The following is a 17,084-nucleotide window of genomic DNA, read 5'->3' on the forward strand; positions in this document are numbered from 1 at the left end:
GGCCACCGAGACTCTTCCAGAGTGCGAGGCGGGAATTGAACCCGCAAGCCGAAGGAGTGGGTCCAAAGCCTACGCTTTAGCCCCCACGACCATCGTCCCACTGCAAGACTTGAGTGAAATTTAATTATTCTGCAAGTTAATTTGAAATGACATAGTAACAGCTCACGGCATAAACTTTTTCTTGAAGCTCGATACATATTATTTTACTACATCCTAAGCCAAAATCTCAATAATGGGTATTTTGACCTTTTCTTTTAAACTTATATGCATTTTTAAGTGCTGAAATACCGCGGAGAAGGATACGTAATTGCGTAAGTATATTCAACACCGGAATTTTCCTTTACAATACAAAATTGTAAAAATCTTTTCTTAACACAAAATGATTGAATTTGTGCATCAAAAATTAATTCGAGATACAAATGGTGACCTAACATTGAAATGCATATAAAAAATCACTGCTTTCAAAGTTTCAAACTTCAAAAAGTGTCTGTTTGAAAATCTAAGAAAATCATGGAGACTTATTTTGATATGTTAGAAACGATTTTAGCTAGCGACAATCCAAATTCAAATTTTTTTTTCGGACCAGCCTTTCGGCCCAAAGTTAACACAGTTTGTCAAATCTCTATATTCGTTGTTCATTTTCTATAGAAATAGTATTTTGAAGGCTTCCTGGTTCAAACTATACCATTTTGAGTTTAATATGATTACCTGCAAGGCAGCGAATCTTTCGAGAAGGATCAGCAGCAATTTAAATATTAAAAAAGGAAATAATATTTCTAAATACCAAGATCTGCATTTTTAGATAATCTTGAGATAATAACATTTAAAGATAATCGTATAGTATGATTATCAATAAGGGCATAACAGGTCAAGAATGTTTATGCTGCTTCCACTTATATCTGATTGGAATTTACACAGAAAGCTGGCATTGACATAAGATTACAATTTTCCGAAGATTATGAATAATGTTAAAATCCTCTTTTAAAAAATTCCAAGGTTTATAGCAATCGGACCATATGCCTTAAGGGGTTCACCCCGTGTGTCCGATCGAAAAAATCGATTTTTTTTGTTGCCTAAATTTATTCCTGCACATGTGTAAAATATGCTGGCGAAGTGATATTCCAATATTTGCAGTCATTGGAAAGTTACAACTGTTAGAACGACTAGGTTTACTTAATTGTTTACGTCGTTCTTGAACTTTCAAACGCGCTTTTTTCGAAACCACGTTTTTCGAATTGGCCGGTATGATATCACAAAAACCGTTTTACGGATTGCTTTGCAGTTTGTAGCATAGATTCAGCACATGTGTACGCATGGCCTGAACTAGGATAATTACAAAATTCCAAACCCTTTTTTTTCGTAAGAGAATAATAAAAAAAAAATCATGAAGTTTGAAACAAAAATTCAAAACCTTGGCAATTACTCAATTTTCAATATTTTTCAAATATCCTAGTTCAGGCTGTGGTCACAGCTTCAGAAATTAAAATGCTGTTTGGTTTTTTCGGTTTCAAATAAGCCGTTCGCCCGGAATACTGCCGTCGATGGATACACTTTTTTATATGCGTGTGCTCGGACTTGCGCCATATACATTATAATAAAGATTTTGGGTTCAAACTTGCACAATTTACTGTTCAAATGAAAATAAATGTATAGTCAAAAATTCAAGGATATATATTGTTATCGTTCTAAAAAAAAATTCCCAAAAAAACATTTTAAAAACGGGCCGTCACACGAAGTTACACCCTTAAGGATTTCGAAAGAGAAATCCAATATCCGTAATTTTTATAACCACCCAAATTTATTAAAACACGGGCTTCTCCAAAGATAGGATACCCTTACTAACCATATTAAGGGCTCATAATTATTGAGCGCAGAGTTTAAATATGCATTTTTCAAAAAGCCAATTGTTCCTACAATAGCGTTTTCGTGGACTTGAAAATCAAATAAAGATTTGTGAATTTAAGGAGATTAAAATTCAAGCACAGAAACATTTTAAAGGAATTGGTGAAAGGAGTTGCGGGAAATGTCCAATACTCACTCAAGCGTCACAAAGCAGAGAGAGAGAGAGAGAGACAAAATAGTTCCGAGACTCTGGATTTAATGTCATGCTCAGTCCCAAAATTGGCATTATATCCAGGTTTGACTGATATTTTTTAAGCATCGGTCATTTCAAATGTACAGGTGGAACTTTGATCAAATGATATTAATTTCAGAGCAATTGTGTGTCATTTTTTGCGTATTATGTTTCCACAATTAAATAAATAATCAAATCAAAATTTTTAAATTTAGAGAAAAAATAGTAAATAAATTTTACTTCGATTGTTTGACAATGACGCAACTTGAAATTTTAAGTGTTTAAACTCGATTACTTATTTATTAATGAATGCCTTCGAATTTATCAAGCTTGAATTTAAATTATATTGTACTCTACCTTCGAAAATTATCGGCTCATGTCTGCAGTCTTGTGCGACTTCATTTTCATCATTTGCTGCGAGGGTAATTTTTATCACCATTCCTGTTTCAGGATTTACCCTTACTCTGAAGATTTTTCCAGAATAAACGAAAAACCATTGTCTACTATTAGGTTCCATAATGTTTGAAGCTTGAAAATAAATTAAAGATTTGTTAATTTACGCAGGCAAGACACCATGTGAAAATTAAATTTTATTTTTGAAATTAAAAGTACAGTTATCTTTCATATTCTTCGTGATATCTGCATCAGAAAATTTTTGTATTTGTCAGAATTTTTGACTAATTTTTACCAAAAAAAACCTAGTTAATGCAAATTACTTTTAATTCGATTATAAATTAAATTAACAACATTTTGGCCTAAAATGTTATATTGATTTTTTATTAAAAATTTTCGGAAAGAAATGGAAAGCTTTGACAATATCTTCGTATGAGAAATGTCTACCCTGGGTTTTAATAAAAATTATTTTTGTCAATAATTAATGAATTGGCAAATAGTTACATTTTTCAATTGAATTAACTATACAAATGTTCACATTTTCACTTACTTACAAAATATATTTTACAAGGATTTATTATGGGGATCAACAAAATGTACGTCTTTCTCTCTTATTTTTTTAGTAGGTCAGGAATCATATTTAACTAGAAAAGGGGCAGTCTGAAGGAAAAAGTGGTTGAGAAACTATTTATGTTGAAAATAAACAATGAATACACCGGACTAACACAGCCTTATTTACTTGAAAAGGGGAACCTGTTCAAACTGAAAAAGTGAACAAAAGTGACTAATCTCTAACTGAAAAATTCAATAAAATTAACTAAAAATGGCTTATGTGCAATAATGATGCAACAACCGTTTTTTAAATTTGAAAAAATCAGCTAAATTTGTAAAAATTTCAGTAGGATTTTGACGAATTCAGGATAAATTAAAACTAAATTCAAACAAATTCAATAAAATTCAAAGATAATGATTTCAAGAGATTTGGAAAAGATGCATGCGATTTTAAAGAATTTTCTAGGATTTGGAAAGTCTTTGAAGCATTATACGGCACCCATAAGGCGTTACGACATTTTAGAAGATATACAGGAATTTTCAAAGAATTTAAACAAAATTGATAAGAAAATCTTCAGAAAATCCTTGAAATACCCCAAGATAAAACTTTAATAAATGGCTTTCAGCTTCTAAATTAAAAAAAATCTAAAGTGATTTTATAAAATATTCAAGAAAGAATTCAGGAATGGTTATTTTGATATGACCATGATCTGATCTATTCTTGCGAAAAATATATTTATTTATTTTTTTTTAATTTTCATGCCCATTAAAGCGGGTTTCCAGTATATTATAGTTAGATATAATTAATGTATTTATTCTGCAGAATTCTAAGATTGTTACCTGACAATTAGAATAATCGATAATAGTGAACGTTTTTCAGCAGCAGTAGTGTCCGTGAAAGGACTAATATATTTAGTTAATTTGAGGTCTCGTTTAGTTTATATAAAAATGTATTTTAATAAAAAATGTTCTGCTGGATGACACATATTTTTTCAAGCTTTAATTTTTTTTAATTTAGTCCTTTTTTGCATTTTTCATACTGATAAGATATTCTTAACCTTGCCGTGGAAAGGGGTAAAAAATTGGCGAAAAATCAGTTACGTAATTTGTGAATATTCCCTTACGAGTATATGACCACGGCCGGACACCCAGAAGTTTTCCATCCTCATCTAAACATTCCACTAGTCTTTTTCCTCCGGCCAAAGTAACCATACGTAGTAGATAATTCACCTTTCCATGAGCCGTTCCTATAGGACAATTATTGTTCGGGTATTTAGCCTGAACAATGTTTCCATGATATAGCCAGACCTGAATACGCTGACCCATATGCTCTATATAATCATCTGGCTCGCGCACGATATTAACAGGTTTGCGTTTGTAAGGAGAAAGTCGAAATTTCCCGTATACTTGCCCGCTCTCGTTGCGCCTGCTCTCGCATCCGACTGGGCGCCCGCGCTTGCGCGAGGATCCTGCACTTGATTCCTCATTTTCCATTGTACTCATTTCTATAAAAAAAGAAAGACTTGTTATTAAAAACAAATTAGATCCTTATCAAAGAATTTTGGTCAAACCCCAACCCCTTTCAAATACATCTTAGGGGTGGAAAGAAACTCATGTGACTGGTCACATAAATAACACTGGTCAAACCCTTGTTACTTTCCTATACATGTTGGGGGAAGCAAGTCACCCCCGTGAAAAGTCACAGAAATAGTGTTAGTCAAATCAATATCCCTTTTAATTAAAAATAACGCTGGTAAAACGCCTACAGCTTTACAACTGAGAAATCCAACCCCACCAATTTCTACGAATCTTTCTGTCCTGTGTCCGTGTGACACAAGAGTTCGGCTGACTCGCTGAAGGCGAAGCGAGAAGCTTTAGTCGTAAGTGGAGGGGATGAATTCCGGATATTGTCCCCATTCGCTCAGTGTCTGGCTGCGATCGTTTCTTCAATCGATTTTGCTGAAAAATTTGCCTGTTCACTTTAAGGTCTCTTCTCTCGCGGAACGTCACTATGCTTTGAAAAGGTGAAAAAATTTTCAGTACCGTTAATCGTCTTTAACCGCTACATGTAATTTTTTTTCTACCGATAACGACCATTTTCTTCACCGATACCGACAAGTCTTTTTACTGTTACCGACAATTTTTTTTTACCAGTGCCGGTTTTTAATACACAACCTTAAAATAATGCAAACAGCGCAGGGGGAATTAGAAGAATGAAAAGAATTGAAGAATTTGAGAACATGTTGAAAATTCTATAAATTCAAGGAATTTGAAGAGTTCAGAATATTCAAGGAATTCAGTAAATTCCAGAAAACTGGGAAATAAAGATTATCATCATAATATCAGGAGTTCAAATTATTCAAATAAATCAGGGTATTTCGGAGATTATTTTAATAACACTTTTTATGGACTGGAAGTCTGATTTTATTTTCCACATTCGTTAATTTCTCCCAGAAACCTGCTTTTCGCGTTAAGAGGGTCTCAAAACGTGGTCATTTCATCAAAACGGACCGGGTCATATATTACGCAAATCTAATATCTTTTCTAATGAGATTGTAAAAATTAAATTGTTAAAGTATATAGTGTTTCATATTTATATTGATATTTATATTACGATAAGTACCTACCACCAAAATGTAAAAAAATCACGACGGCGAGAAGCAGGGTGGTAATTACGATCCTCATTTTGTTATGTAGATTTCCGGAAAACCTACAGAAAGATTAAAATTTCTAATGAGTGAATACTACGATGTAATTATTATGACATCTTAGAACGAAATTTAAAATCGAAGGCAACATTAAATATACATTGTACGCTGTCCTTCTACTTATCAAATAGGTCGGCTCATATATCAGGCACAAATTATTGTCAGTGCAATTAAACTCACATAGTTATTTTAATTTTAAAATTATAATCCAAAACCGAAAAATTTCATTCTGAAAAATTGTCTTTTGGTCAAATGCCAGAAAAAGATCATTTTGGGCACCAATACTACTAATAACAAAAAAAGGTCATTGGGATTTTGGAAAGACATTAAAGAATGATTGCAATATATCAATAATATTATAACTTCTGGCCTTTTATTTCAGTAGTAACTTTGTGTCAAAAAGATTTGTTGACAATATTTTTTATATAAATGAATCTTTTCAACCAAACAAAAAATAATATTATCGCTCGGTTACATCGGATCACTTTGCATTTCCTGATAATTTTAAATCCAAACTAATTGCGTTTTAATAAAGTTGTTGAATTTCCAGAAAAATAGGTCATCTTCCCAAAATAGTGAACTTTTATAACATCAGTTTTAAACTAATTCTAAATAGAAAAGATAAATGTTATACAAAAAATAGAATCATTAGATTTTCAGTAAAGAAAATCCTGAACCGAAAAAGAAGGTCATTATTAAACAAATAAATTTTTAACAGATTAAAGAAAATGGATTTTAAACCATTGAGTTTTTGAAATTGCTTTAAATGGTATAATTTACAAAATTTACAAACCGACAACAGAGAAAGAGAGGCAACACTAAGGCCAGCCACCAACAGGCATCTAAAAGAGCCCACGCCCAAAGATCTGGCAAAACTGGATGACGAGCTTCGTGGAGATTTTTCTGATGACTCCGATCTCTTTTTCCAATTATTTGTGATAAGTATAATTCAGCGAGAGCTTTGGTCGATGCAAACCGTAAAACAAAAGCAACGACTGATCATAAGACTAAAATACGAATGCATTGACTCACAACAAAGATAAGCTGGGAAAGAAAGTTTGTGACCAGCATTTAGTGTATCACTGACTACATACATCGAGCAGGAAATTTACATTCTGGCGAGAAGTCTGCGAAGTTTAACATCAGCTGAGAGAATACACAAAGAAAATAGATAGCTTCAAAGAGCTGTGAAATGTCTTCATACCACTTGAAGAGGAATGCTCACCAATTACTACCGAGGACCAGATTTTAACAAGATCTTCTGGTCGAGGAAATTTTCTTTACCCCACCAGCATCTGGCTTGCATTTTAACCTCATATCTAAAGTCGGAAGAGCCGATTCTCGAGTGGGTGCTGGAAGGGCGGACAGTATTCCTGCCAAAAATGGGCAACTTACCTGACCCGTAGAATTACTGGACAATCACTTGTCTAAGCATACTGTAAGATTCTCATAGCTATTCTAAATTATAGGATTGTTTAGACAATCGGACTTGTGTAGAAAAAATGTACGAACAACGTGGCTCAAAAAATGGCGTAGCAGGATCTCGGGAAGACCTGCTTATCGATATATGTGTATGCAAAGACGCAGAATTCTACCAGCATGACCTATCTGTAGCTTGGATTTGTTACTGAAAATATTTCGATTCGACCTCCCATAGATGTATCATTTATCTTTTGGAAAGCTCAAGGATTCACCCACACATCGTGAGTTGCATAGAGAAATTGATAAGGCTTAGGAAAACCAGATTTACTATCTTATCTGTAAAACCCCGTTTTTCAACTAGCAAGGTCACATTTCAGAGAGGCGTCTTTCAGGGTGACACCATGAACACACTCCTCTTTTACCTTACATTAATGCCATTATCTCTTGCACTTTACCGTTCCGAAGGGCCCTTTTCGGCAAACCCAAAATCGAAAGCATTAGATCACTTATGTACTTTACATTGATTATCTTAAGATTTATACTCTAGTTCTAGGGATTCTCGAGGAATACTCTCTGGAGATTTGAATAGAGTTTAGTTTAGAAAAATACCCCAAGGTTTATTTCAAGCAAGGAAAACTGAATTGTACTCCCGACGACTCTGAGCTCATCGATAGAAGCGATATACATCACCTTGTCGCTTGAGAGAACAAGCGTCCCATCCCGCAGATTTGGTCTACGGAACTGTTTGGTTCATGATGCTGCGAGAACTTTGGCTGATTCAAATCAAAGGCTAAAACCGATGACGGGTCAAACGACCAAAAGACGCGTGCATCAACTAAACAGAAAGATTGGATGGACAAGACAGAATGCATCCCATGTTCAGTGTGTTTTTGACTATGTAACTTCTGATATAGTATACCGTTCACGGAAAGGGTTCGCAAGTTCACCCAAAAACCAAGGATCCTTAATCACACACTGAAAAATTTAAAGCTACTGACAATAAAGCAGCATATTGTGGAAAAAATACGGGTTTTATCTAACGCAAGGAGAAGAATACAGTAGAGAGAGAGATGGGGCTGGATGAACCAGCAGTTTCTCGCTAACCCGTTGCGCCGCTTCAGTGATCATCCTGTTGCTGTCAAAAAACCAACCATGCCCAACGTGGTAGAGACTTTTTAAAAAAAGATTTACAATATCCCGCAAGCAGTAGAGTTGAAAGAAGGTACTGATAACATCATCTGCTTCAAGAAGTTTTGCGATAATCTTATAACCTCTGAGGATGAATGTTCAGAAATCACTCCTGAATAGGTGAAAAAATATCTAGGGTAACGAAGAACTTTTCCGCTTCAAGGCCACATGGTATCAAGAACTTTTGGTAGAAGAAACTTACTTCTTCACACCAACATCTGATTCGTTTATTTACATTATATCTAAAGTAAGAAACGCCCCTTTGCAGTGGGTGGTGCTAGGAAGCACTATACTTTTACCGAAAAAATTAAACTTGCTCAACCTAGAGAATTACAGGCCAATAATTTGTTTGAAAACGCTGTATAAGATCTTTACAGCTGTCCTAAATAACAGGATTGTTTGGTGAATGAAGCCTATGTAGACAGAAATGTACGGACAACGTGGCTCGAAAAAAGATGAAGCAGGCTGCACAGAGAACCTGTTGATTGAAAGGTGTGTCTGCAAGAATGCCGAAACCCATCAGCGCCTTCTGTCAATGGCCTAGATTGATTACCGCAAAGATTTTGATAATTATCATCACTAAAAGTTGCAAGGCTTGTGTAAACAAATCAAAAAGAAATAGATGAAACACATTTTTTTTTAATTACTTCACTGTTTGTTTTCACTGACATAATGGAAGCACTGAACACAGTTTAACACTTTTTTTCATGTACCTTGAAAGAAGTAATGTTAAGAAAGGTTATATAATTGTCTATTACATATTTAAAATTCACATTTTGAAATTTGTAACAGAATTTTTCAAAATATTTCTAGATTTTGTTAAATTAATCTAAATATGATTTAAGCATATACTTGTTACCTTCTTATTTCTTTATAAATTAATTCGTAACGAATAAAGCATTATGGAAGAGATTTTTGTAGTTATATCTTGAATAAGAAAATATCATTTCAATTTGGTTAACTAATGTCTGCATATGTTTTGCTTACGAAGATAAATTGCTTTTCATCTTTTACAAAGAATACGTCATAGTCGTGTTTTTCACACAATTGAGTACAAGTATGAAAAGCAAACAAATTTATTAGCTCCACCTTATATAAATATTGCATTATTCTTGAAACTTCGAAATGAAAAATGTAGAGATATTCTTATCTTATTTATCAGAAGAATACATTACATGAAAATTGAGCAAAAATCGAGTTTAAACACTGTTGTAGACCAAATTATTCTTGTATTGATTTTTCGCAATGCTAATAATTTAAAATCATGGACATTAACAAATAAAATTATTTGTACTGACAAAGAAAAAATATGGGAAATTTACGTATTTACTAAAGCGGGTCGAAAATAGCTATTGTTTTTCAAATTGATAACACCTTTCAGGGAATGAAACACTCAACTATTTAAAATCCTTCTTCGACGACATTAAAGTCCATCGCTACTGTCATTAAAGTAAAAAATCTTTCCTCCTAATTCTTCATTAAAATTTTAAATAGTTTTGAAGAAGTTGTATTAATAAATTTCTAGTAAAGAATTGAATTTTGAATTTACAAAAAACCAATTTTTTAGCAAAAATTGCGTTATTTTATTATTAGATAGAACAGAAAACTCTTAAATAAAGTCACAAAAGAAAACTAATATTAACCAAAAAATTACATTTAGAACCATAGAAAAAAATTGAAGAAAAAAAATTTTGTTACGAAGTAGTTTTAGTTTTAGCCTTAGTAATTAAATTTACCCACAAAAGAGATTAATTTTTGTCTATCACAGGAGCAGTTAGATTTTCAGATAACATTAGTTGTTACATTAATTATTCATCATCAAACAATTGTTAAAATGAAAATGATATCGTATAAACATTTTCAGCTTTGAAATTGAAGATTATAGAAAAGATAAAACATTCTCCTCGTTAAACTGGAGCCGAATGTAAAAAATAATATAATATTAATTTGATAACTGAATAATAATATTGTAAACAATGTTGAAAATATTATCACGCTTTAATCCAGAAAAAATAACAGACTAAGATTATATACAAAATATCCCTACTTAAATTAAGAAAAAAATCAAAAGTAAAGTCTCATACACGAAAGAGCTTCTAATTTTTAGTTTTACGTTATTAGACGTTCAAGAAATTTGTGGATACAAATTTTTAAAACTTAAAATACTTATAATTTATAGGAGTTATAATTCTTTTATTTTCTTCTTTCGGATTTATTATATAAATTGAGATATTGTTTAGACTTGAAATTTTTATTTTAGTGACTTGCAAAAATGCATTAAAGCATCAGCATAATCATCAATTACGTATTTAACTAAAAATGAGGATCCCTTCTACTATGATCCTATCAGTAGCGATTATCCTTAATTATATTGGTAACTATAGTAATACAATATTATATATTTATTTCTATAAACATTTTTTAATTTCTTAAAATTTAAATCCGTGAAGATATTTTCAAAATCCGATCATATATATCAAAATCCCTTAAAATTTTGTATACAGCAGAACATTTTCAAAATCCTAATTACCCTTATGAAATATCTCAAAATTTGCTCTCCTCGTCTAACAATTTGTAACTTATTGCTTAACCCCTCGCCCTACACGCTCACCTATGCTAAATAATTTTAAAAATATATATTCAGCCATATCTTAATAAATGCAATAATTTAGTTACTTACTACCTGAGGAAACTGAATTACTAATCCTTTTATTATATAAGGAAACAGAAGCAACATTTGCACCAAAAAAACTCTAATTTGTTTGGAAAAATCAATTTAGTAAAATTATTTAAAATTACATACATTTTTTACTAAAATAAAAGCAAATGATTATTTCTCTTTTTTCCAGTTCTTGCTGAGGTATAATCTTATATTTAAATACATAAAAGATAAAGATGACTGAAAGCCAGTTAGAAATGGAATTGAAATGGGAAATAAATTAACCTAGATATTTCGAGGAACGACTGCAAACCTAACTAAATCTAATCAATTGTAATGAAACGAGATTATACAATGATGTCAAATATTTCATTAAATTATCTGATATAATATTTTAACAGCAATATAAAGGATAGACATTCTTCACTATATGTTCTAGATACTTCTATTTTTCTTTAATCTCAAAATCTTCAAAATCATCAAAATCGGTATAATTCCATTAATATTTTTGTCTTTTTTTCATCATCATGCCGAAACTTATCCAGAAAAACTAGATTCCTACCTTGCCGAGATCAACAAGCTTCTGCCCTGTAGTAGTTCTTGTTAATGCTAATTTTGATCGAAAAGTTGTTCCCATCCGTGCTAAGTATCCAGAACATTCGTGATGACGTCAACATAAATTTCTGCCTTACCGACTTAAATAAAAAAATACTACTGAACTAAAGCTATGTATTTAAATAGAGAATATTGTACCGATATTGCCAGGGGGCTACTGGGTCACTTTCACCAGCGGAAGATGCATCTTTACTTCGCCGACATTGAGAGCATTCTTGTTGAGGTCACAGAATATTGTACAATTGTAAGAGCGGAATTAATTAATTTGATTTATTGCTTCCCTGTAGATAAAATATTTAACTAAAAACTGCTGTTCTTATTTATTAAGTGCTCTTATAATTAGTGAAAAGCCTGTTTCAAGAGTCCAGGATCTTCTAGAACTTAAAGATAAACAGAAAAATATAATTAAAGTAAAAATTGAAAATTATTTTAAGTCAATCAAATAGTATAGGCAAAAAAGGTGTCTAATGAAATAATGAATCATTTCTTATAACACGCCTTGTTATAGAGATTCTTAAGTCTTTATTCTGGTATGAAGTATCGAGCGAGGATATTAGAGGTCCAGTATTTCCTATTTAAATACAGAGATTTGGCCCCGCAGCCCTATTGCACCAATTTCGGTAAGAAAGGATTTCATGATAAAGTCATTACGAACCCTCTAGAAACTTAGCACGAACCACTCTAACTTAGAATATTTTGTAATAATATATTGTCACTCCATCTTAAAGTTCCAGAAAGTTCCAGGCTGGAGAATAATGTTTTTCACGAGTTACTTGCGCACAAGATAAATAAAGACAGCGATTTTTAGTTGCAATATTATCTACCAGGAAGCAATAAATCAAATGAATAGTCAAAACAGGTTGTCACACATAGCACTTCATATCAAATTTCACGTATATACGTGCATCGTTTGCGCATTAAGTGAGTTACTTATCTAGCACGAAGCAATAAATCATCCTTGTTTTTCTCTTACGAACATTGAACCTGCTAACATGAATTCGGTTCGCAGAATTGCGCAGTATTATTATTCTACGACGTTAGCTGTGAAAGTTCTTGATGTCGATAAAGTGAAGTTGATGTTGATGAGGTACGAATCAATGATGACTTTATCAAAAATGTTCTGGAAACTTAGCAGGGACACGAACCACTTTTCTATATAATTTAACGCGGATACGAAACACTATATGCTAGAAGTTTCTGGATGTCGGTAAGGTAGGCATCTATTTGCAGAACCGGTCTAGCATGATTATAATTCCTATAAATGTGTGTCTGCACGGACTCAAACAACAATGAATCCTCTGTTGTTTGTTGCAAAGTTTAGTTCTGAGTCTCTGTCTTACCGCGACCCTATTTATAGTGTTTCCAGTTCCAGAACTTCTGATTCTAATAACAAGTCTCCTCTTTCTGGGAGATCAAGGTGCAGGATTCCTTCTACCAGATTTTATTTTCCAGAGAAGCCTTTTTCCTTAAGGCATCATCCTCCTGCTAGGAGCATGGTTCCACCCACCACAATCTCTTCTCGTAAAGGACCTGCATATAAACTTGAAAACCTTAAATTTTTTCGTCTAGTTCCCATTGCGAATTTGAGTCGGGTATTCGAAGATACACTTTTCCTGTTGATACTCCAGTGAGATTGAGAACAGGACCCAACGCCGTTGAGCCTATGCCAATCCAAGAACAAATTGTTATGACAACAGCCAATGGTGACATCTTTGCAATATTGCAGAGTAGTAACGCCCTTGCCAGAATCTATTGGAATAAGTATATTGACAAACGGGGGAAAATAAAGATGAAAAGTAGCAAGTTTACCTTCTCAACCTCAGAAGCAACCTATCAAACTCCAGTAGGTTGTCTACGCCCAATGAAAAAATATTTTCGAACATACCGAAAAAACCCTGTGTAATTCGCAATGCTCCACACTATTATTTCAATTTTCTAAAAATATAAAACTAAAATAAAATATAGATTGTAACCCAAAGTCAGACCAAAATTGTACCAGTAACTTCTTATTAGAAATAATAATAATGATTAAATGTGTTTTGGTTCTCGAAACCGACGGCTTTAGCAGCATAATTAATTTTTATTCGGGGAGTGGCGGACAATAAGAGATGGTTGATCTTTGCTGCGGGTCATAATGAGATGCGATAAATTCATCCAGTGGGTTCGTCTTCCGATAAAGATAGTTGAGATAATGAGGTTAAATTATACTTTCAAAGTTAGTATTAATTTTGCTTTTTGGATTAAAATATGTTTATTTCAAAAATTGTCTGCTAAATTCAAAAATGATTGATTACTAATAAATTATTTTCAAAGTCCCAAGCAGTGTTTGAAATTGCTTAATTTGTAATGCTTCAAGTTTCAATTTTTTTCCGTTTTAATGCTTCTGACTTTGAATTATATAATTTTCTGCAATTTTCTTTTTAAGGATAATTCATTTGATCACTTTAAATGTGACTAGATATAATAGATACCTGATAATGATTTTCATCATTTTAAAAAATTGTGTAATTCCAATTTGAAATCAAATTTATTTAGCTAGAGAAGCTTCAGATTAAAAGTATTTGTATAGAGATTCAAAACTTTTAAATGCTAAATCTGGAATATTAAAATTGTATAATGTATTATTTTTTTATTTTAGCGTTTTGAGCTGATAAAGTAATGATTTAAACAATTTAAACTGAAAAGTTTGCAATGCCTAATCAGAGTTATTGCATTTTTGCGACCATTATATTTAAGCATGCTCTATTTTGGAGATTTCCCATTTTAAATTGCATAATTTGGTTGGCTGAAGCTTTAAAATTGGACATGTATGAATGTTTTATTTGAAAATAACAATCAATTAAATAATACAATTATTTTTCCACGAGACTTACTTTTTTCAACACTGCCAACATGAAGGAAAAGGAGAAAGAAGTATCAAGACCTCAAAAGGGAGCTGCAACGAGAGCACAGAAAATATTCGTTTGAACTAATTCCCTTGTGGTTGGTGCTCTCAGAGGTGCAAAACTATTACTAGTTCTTAACGTTAAAGTTATACGTGCGCGCACAAAATATTTTATACCACCAGATTCTGTTGTCGTCATTGTGTGTTTGTGTGAGTGTGATAAAATAGAAAAAATTGACAAAGTAAGTAGTGCTTTATTTTAAAATTATTGCGCAATCAAAACACGGTTTAAATGCTAAAAGTTTGTAATAAAATATCTTATAACTTTAACGTTAATTTGCGAGATCTTGAAGGAGAAACAGGGTGAGTGCGTGAAAAAAAAATCAGGATTCATAGGCAATCCACATCCGAAATTGAAACAGAAAACTTTTAATATGTGCTTTTGCTTCATGATGCCCTTTTTCATTAAAATTACCCTTTTATAGGAAAATGGCGTAGAGCATTTGCAAATCCATTTTCAGGGTAACGTGCGAAACCTCCTCCGAAGTTGTCTACAGGAGCGCCCTAGAAGAGAGAAATCTATATGTGTAAGTTAAATCTCGGTTGAGCGGAGATATTCGAGTAAAAATAAGTATTTAAAGAAATTTAATTAGAAAAGACCTATAGCGTGTATCAATAAAAAGACCTTGTGTGTAAAGACCTTGCGTGTATCAGTAGGATATGAAGGACGTTGAATTGGCGCAACGCCTCCATTATATCCATTATATCCATTATAATGTGCTGGCCCTTCGCCAAAATGTCCCGGCCCTTCTCCAAAATGTCCGGGTCCTTCATTAAAATGTCCCAGAGGCACTTCATGGTAGTGTCCCTCCCCTCCAGAAGAATGATAATGGCTGTGCTCGTGAAACGGCTGCTTATGTCGTCGGTGTCTTCCATTTTGATTCATATTATTTCCATAAGGATCCATTCCTCCTGTCATTGGGTTCATCCCTCCCATCATCATAGGCATCATCATAGGCAGGAGCATAGGAAGCATCATCATCATTTGACTCATCAATGCTCCTCCTCCTTCTCCTCCTCCTCCCCCACTTCCTGCACCCGTCCCTCCTGAGGCCATCCCTCCTTGTCCCATCCCTCCTGCTCCCATGTCTTGTCCAGCGATTTCTAAGAAATGAACGAAAATATAAATGTTTAGAATCATATACAGATATACTAAAAATTGAAGTTCTGCGGCGAATACAAACCGAATTAAAAACAACCCTAACTTAGCCTGTTTGAAATACATTCAAACCTGGATATAATGTCAATTTTTAGACTGAAGGTGACATTAAATCCAGAGTTTTGAAACTATTTTGTCTCTCTCCTGTTTTGTTTTCCTCCGTGTTTCTCTTCCCGGTTTGTGACGCTTGCGTGAACACCACACATCCTCCCGCAACGCCTCAACGATCCCCACGAAAAATAACAATTTTTATTTGAAATTAAGTTTTATAAACAACTTTTTGACAGCAGAAACATATCCTAGCTTCAACCATTGTATCGAGAATAATCATAAGATAGCGCAGGACTAGAAAGAATCTGATTTTAGTACCAGGTTTACAAATCATTTTGAAAACAGCTCCATTACGTTTTATGATTCTTGAAAGGTTACTCGTAGCAATTTAGGTATAATAAATTATGCAAAATACTAAAGCACCATAAAACTGCAGAATCTTCGATAAAGATCGAAAACATGGATTACTGTTCTAGTTACAAAGTTTTTTTGCAAAATTCTATGCACTTGAATTATTTAGGTTGTAATCATTGTACTTAATTACCATTGAAGGCTACACATGCAGAGAAAATAACAGCAAGAAGAGTCTTCATTCTCTTCAGATATGATCACAAGATTTTTCTGCAATGTCAAGAATGTTAACTGGAAAATTTGAGAAATACTGATCTATATATAATGATTTGATTATCGCGAAAATGTCCTTTTCTTATTTAGAGACGAGAGCTTCTTTTTGTTATTTCGACATGTACAAACTAAATAAATTTTCACGTGATCAGTGGCTTAGCGACGTAAGCATGTTGTAATTAAACAAACGCGAGAAACGCTTGGTATTAAAAACATGTGTACTCAAGTAATAGCGACGTAATAAGATTCTATTCCAGATAACAAAGTTCTCAAATTTATTATACGCAATAAAATTCGAAAATATTTCTTTATAATTTATATCGCCAGATCTTTAAATCATATAGATAAAGTGTTTCGATGATTTATAAAGGTTTTCTGAGCACTGATTTTGAAATTTTATTTTTCGTCGGTATCCAAAAATGTTTACATCTAAAATATATGATATCATGTCATTTATGCCATTAAAGAAAACTTTAGAGCGAATGATAACAACTTAATTATCATTTTTTATTAATAATACGAATACCAAATATTATGGAAAATTCTAGTTTGAAGAAGTTATTTCCTCTACAGTGGTGAGCATTTATTACGTTTGATTATTGAATGGCGTAACGTGCCGAATTTCTGTCTACATATTATTTAACGGAACACTTTTCCACAATTCGCTTCTCACACTAATTTAGATCAAGTAAATA

General features: G+C 32.8%; 1 protein-coding gene across 1 annotated transcript; it reads right to left on the reverse strand.

The window, feature by feature from the left end:
- Positions 1-4,409: 4,409 nt before the first annotated feature.
- On the reverse strand, positions 4,410-16,423 carry LOC117170313 (serine/threonine-protein phosphatase 1 regulatory subunit 10-like). Its single transcript, XM_033356997.1, has 5 exons — positions 16,310-16,423; positions 15,196-15,659; positions 14,485-15,059; positions 5,647-5,729; positions 4,410-4,524 (listed from the first exon to the last, which is right to left on the reverse strand). Exons 1-3 carry the CDS (start codon positions 16,356-16,358, stop codon positions 14,967-14,969), a joined length of 606 nt encoding a protein of 201 aa, XP_033212888.1. The 5' UTR covers positions 16,359-16,423; the 3' UTR covers positions 4,410-4,524; positions 5,647-5,729; positions 14,485-14,966.
- Between the last annotated feature and the right edge of the window lie 661 nt (positions 16,424-17,084).

This window comes from Belonocnema kinseyi, chromosome 3 (assembly GCF_010883055.1).
Source record: "Belonocnema kinseyi isolate 2016_QV_RU_SX_M_011 chromosome 3, B_treatae_v1, whole genome shotgun sequence".
Taxonomy (NCBI): domain Eukaryota; kingdom Metazoa; phylum Arthropoda; class Insecta; order Hymenoptera; family Cynipidae; genus Belonocnema; species Belonocnema kinseyi.

Coding starts and splice junctions, on each gene's coding strand:
- LOC117170313 (XM_033356997.1), bottom strand. CDS start 16,358: ATGAAGACTCTTCTTGCTGTTATTTTCTCTGCATGTGTAGCCTTCAAT. Junction 15,660..16,309: donor TGCATGTGTAGCCTTCAATG/GTAATTAAGTAC, acceptor TTCATTTCTTAG/AAATCGCTGGACAAGACATG. Junction 15,060..15,195: donor ATCCTACTGATACACGCAAG/GTCTTTACACAC, acceptor TCTCTCTTCTAG/GGCGCTCCTGTAGACAACTT.